A 4301-nucleotide genomic window follows, 5' to 3' on the forward strand; every position below is an offset into this window, starting at 1 on the left:
AGATCTTAGACCCGACGTACGCAGTGTTCGACGTACTCATACCGGCAAATTGATCCGCGAGGTCAAGCGTGACAAATCCGCAGGGCACCGTCTACAAGGGGCTGTTTATAAACTACTAGACCAAAATTTGGTCATCTCAGACCCCTCCCCTCCCCCCTCGTAGACTTTGGTCCATACAAAAATTCTGAAATTTGTATGGAGCGTAGACTTTGGCCAGACCCCCCCCTCCCCCCCAAAAGTCTACGTGGTTTATGAATGGCCCCCAAGTATCTGGCGATGGTGTTCTTGGTTATGGTATCGGGATGAAGGTTCTCACTGCTGGAGCGACTCTACAGACCAAAAAGCTGGAAAAAGACACGGACAAAGAAGAGCTCGTTACGGCACTTCGGCAACATTGCAAGATGGAGGTGGGGTCTCCAGTTAGCCTAGTGGTTAAGACTATGGATCGCCAATTCGGAGACGGCGGGTTCGATTCCCGTTCCGGACGGGAAAATTTTCTCGACTCCCTGGGGTAAACTGTATCATTATAGTTGCCACGCGATATACAAATTCATGCAATGGCAGGCAAAGAAAGCCCCTCAATTAATAACTGTGGATGTGCTCTTTGAACACTAAGTTGAAGAGAGGCAGGCCTAGTTCCAATGTGAACGTCGAGTCATAAAGAAGAAGAAGAAGAAGAAGGTGTCCGCCGTTGCCGTTCAGCTATGAAATAAAACGGTGGCCTTGGTTCAGCTTCCTCTGTGGTGGATCCTCATACGTGGGGAAGCTCAAGATGGGTTAGTTGGTTTGCCATCTGGGCATACACGAGCCACCGGCGGCTTGCTTCAGGTGTTTTACCATCCTTATTGCTTGATCTCTTCCGGGAAATCCGCGAATAACAAACACCCGACGAAAAGTCCAAAGTGCCCGGCCTACAAGAGAGCTTCAGCTGACAAGTCATAGTACAAGTAATGCGACCAAACCTGAATCTCTGTGATCCAGCCCAGCAACTGTAATAGGCAGAACCGTGTATGACCAGCGCTGAAAAATTCATTTCGTCATATCTAAATTCAATCACCTACAGCTCATTTTAGAAGCTGAACATGAGAATATGGTACATGAAAAACTTGTGCGGCTAGACCAGTTCTGCAAGAAAGTCACGGAAAACCCGCAATTTTTCGAGTATTTAAAGTAAATGTCACGGACTATCTTTGAAAAATGCCAAATGATATTCACCATGAATATCATTTGGCATTTTTCAAAGGTAGTCCGTGACATTTACCTCAAATATTCGAAAAATAGTAATTTTTCCGTGACTTTCTTGCAGAACTGGTCTAGCCGCACAAGTTTTTCATATCCCATATTCTCAGGTTCAGCTTCTAAAATGAGCTGTAGGTGGTTGAATTTAGATATGACGAAATGAAATTTTCAGCACTGTGTATGACCAACGTAACGTTGGAAAGCTGCAACTGCTTACCGTATGTTATGGTGGCATATTGTTAAAAAGTGCTATCGTAATTTGATGTTGCACTAAACAAATGAAACAAAATGAATCGAAACATAATAACATCATGTGGGTTTCCTCTACGGCACCAGTCACATGCGACCCCTCCTGGTCAATAATTACAACCACCGTAACAAGATTCGTTGAATGTTTAATGCCCATGTGTCTGATTGTCACATGCAGTTGTTCATTCTCCCTCTAAGCATCCGCCAATGTTGTTGCAGCAGAAAAAAATTCTCTGCCGCGAATCCGAGGGTGGTTTTCTGCGAGGCCATCGAGATGTTCCAACATGTGTGGAATAAATAATGAATTTATCAACCACCCCTCTGAAGAGGACTAATTACTGGAGGACTCCATATGGTGTAAACCTTCGAAACCGCGCCATGCCTGCCAATAGGATTCGATCCGAAAATGACATTCCAAGCACGTTGCTGTGATTGTAATAAGCGAATGAATGGTTTGCTTTTTCGCGCAAACAATGTGACCAGTGATGGGATAAGATACGTAACGAGCGCGGAATGATAATTTCTCACTGATTGGCTTGGGGGTTTCCTCTACGATTAAACTACGAACTTAAACTGAGTTTCTTCTGTCAGCATCAGAAATGAAAAAGTGTCATTAACCTTTCAGAGCGCACGCCATCAAGCAGCTGAAACTCCACCACGCTCGCGCTGTACACGACGAGCAAGGTTTTTTGGTTGTGTTGTACTTTTTACAACAGCGCGCGTCCTGAAGGGTTAATTTGCACTGGGTTCAAAAATTACAGCGCGCCAAGATTCAAGATAAATTATTTAGAAAATTCAAAACAGAAGAAGATAAGAAAATGTGTACCTGATGAAGCCAAATCAACCGCAGCGAAGATAGCGTTTTCTCAGATATTGCCATAAGCTACGTATTTCTGCGAATCTACAGAAAAAAAATCGACAGATATCACAAACGTATCCTATATTTGTCCTACTTGCAGGATTCTACAAACAAAGTCTAACGCTAAACTTGAACGAGTGCAGTGCAAAGCCAGTCAAGAAATTCGGAACTCTCGATCTTGGCCTCAACTTCAACACCGTTAGAGCAAACATTGAGCTGATTGACGCCACTATTCCTCTGGATCGACAAGGGTAAGACCAGAAGTTCACGACCGTAGAACGAGAGATTAAACATCTATGTTTCATTTTTTCCAGATGGTACCACGGATCGATAAGTCGAATAGATGCTGAGAAAATCTTACGACCTTTGGGGGAAGGAAGCTTCCTGGTTCGCAACAGCGAATCCACGCGACAGGACTATTCGCTCACCTTGAAGTAAGATCCGCCAGCACGAATACTTGTCCACGAGACTCAAACATTCCAATCCCATTTCAGGAGTGCAAAAGGATTCATGCACATGCGAATACAGCGTGACCACGAAACCGGCCAGTTCATCCTGGGCCAGTTCAGTCGACCCTTCCCGACCATTCCGGACATGATTCGGCACTTCTGTCTGAACCGGTTGCCGGTGCGCGGGGCTGAGCACATGTGCCTCCTGGAGCCGGTCATTGCACAGATCCTGTAAGTGTTGCTGTATTTACCACCCCGGAGGCGACGGTGGGATACATCGTTTGAACGTAGAGATGTTTAGCCAAACACACAGATCACAACACCCGTAGAAACCAAGTAGATTTGCTATAGAGTTTGAAATCCTGTAGAGTTGGGATGGGTGATTTGTTTTTCAAATGCAACCTAGAGGAAAAAATAGTACGTTTGAAAAATGAACCACATCCTGTTAAACCTGCAGAAGTCAGTTCTTTTCTATTAGTATTATGAAATGGCAAAAAGGGAGTTGTTCAAAGCGAAGCAGATGGATCAGAATGGAGAAAACGGATGATGGGATCGATTTAAGTTCCTTACTACCCCGAAACGTTCGATTTCGTTTCCTACTTGTGTACTATTTTGAATTGTGACAATAACTGTTTCTTTTTTCATAAAGAGCACATTGTATAGAACAGAGGGAAAGCATTCGGCGGAGCGCATTTGGGAATAGCGTTATCAAATCATACAGTACTAACGAACGATAAGTCAGGCCGAATAAATGATCGTAATTTTGTGATAAAAACCGACTTTGTTGAACCTTCACACAGTAATCAGTAAGAGTATTGGTTCCAAGTTTCAAATCCTGCATGTAAGTTGTGCAATTATGGTTTCACTAGTTGGACATTGTGTTACCGGAAGAAATATGGAAGCAGAAATAAGAATAGCTGGAATAGAATTGCCAAAATAGGTTTGTGAAATGGGAGCGTTTGCAATTTTATATATTTAAATTAGGCGAAAAACCAGTGCAATAGAAATAGAAGTCAAGACAGGTACTTTGCTACCCAACTAACGGAGAAAATGCATCCGCATCATCAGGAGCAACAAAATAAGCAAAAAAATAAGTTAATCAGATTGAAACACCAAAATCTTGTTTTTAAACACAATGCACTTTTTAATTTTGCATTTCCAGAACAATATTTAACAGAAGCCAAAAACATTTTCAGCACTTGAAAATGCAGTTTGTAGTGATAAGTTTAAGAGGAAAACCTTTGAACCTGTATTTATCCAACTGATCAACAACTTGGAATGCATTTCGACAGCTGTATAGAGTGTAGAATAGTGGTTTGATTACCTCGTCTTGCATCAGATACCATGAAGAAAAAAAAATACTACTGTTTTTCGGTGGACGATCGAGTCGATGCTATTAAATTTGAAAACAAGAAAAAATACACAAAATACACATATTAAAACAAATCACGTAGTGATGGAAAAATACACATTATTGAAATGGAAAATATATTGAAAAATATTGA

The 4301-nt window shown here is 42.2% G+C and overlaps 1 protein-coding gene across 1 annotated transcript; it reads left to right on the forward strand.

Annotated features, from left to right (window-relative positions):
- The first annotated feature begins 302 nt into the window (after positions 1-302).
- Positions 303-4301, forward strand: LOC134283952 (SH2 domain-containing adapter protein F-like). Its single transcript, XM_062857828.1, has 4 exons — positions 303-407; positions 2411-2598; positions 2662-2781; positions 2842-4301. Exons 1-4 carry the CDS (start codon positions 303-305, stop codon positions 3029-3031), a joined length of 603 nt encoding a protein of 200 aa, XP_062713812.1. The 3' UTR covers positions 3032-4301.

Source organism: Aedes albopictus, chromosome 3 (assembly GCF_035046485.1).
Source record: "Aedes albopictus strain Foshan chromosome 3, AalbF5, whole genome shotgun sequence".
Lineage (NCBI taxonomy): Eukaryota > Metazoa > Arthropoda > Insecta > Diptera > Culicidae > Aedes > Aedes albopictus.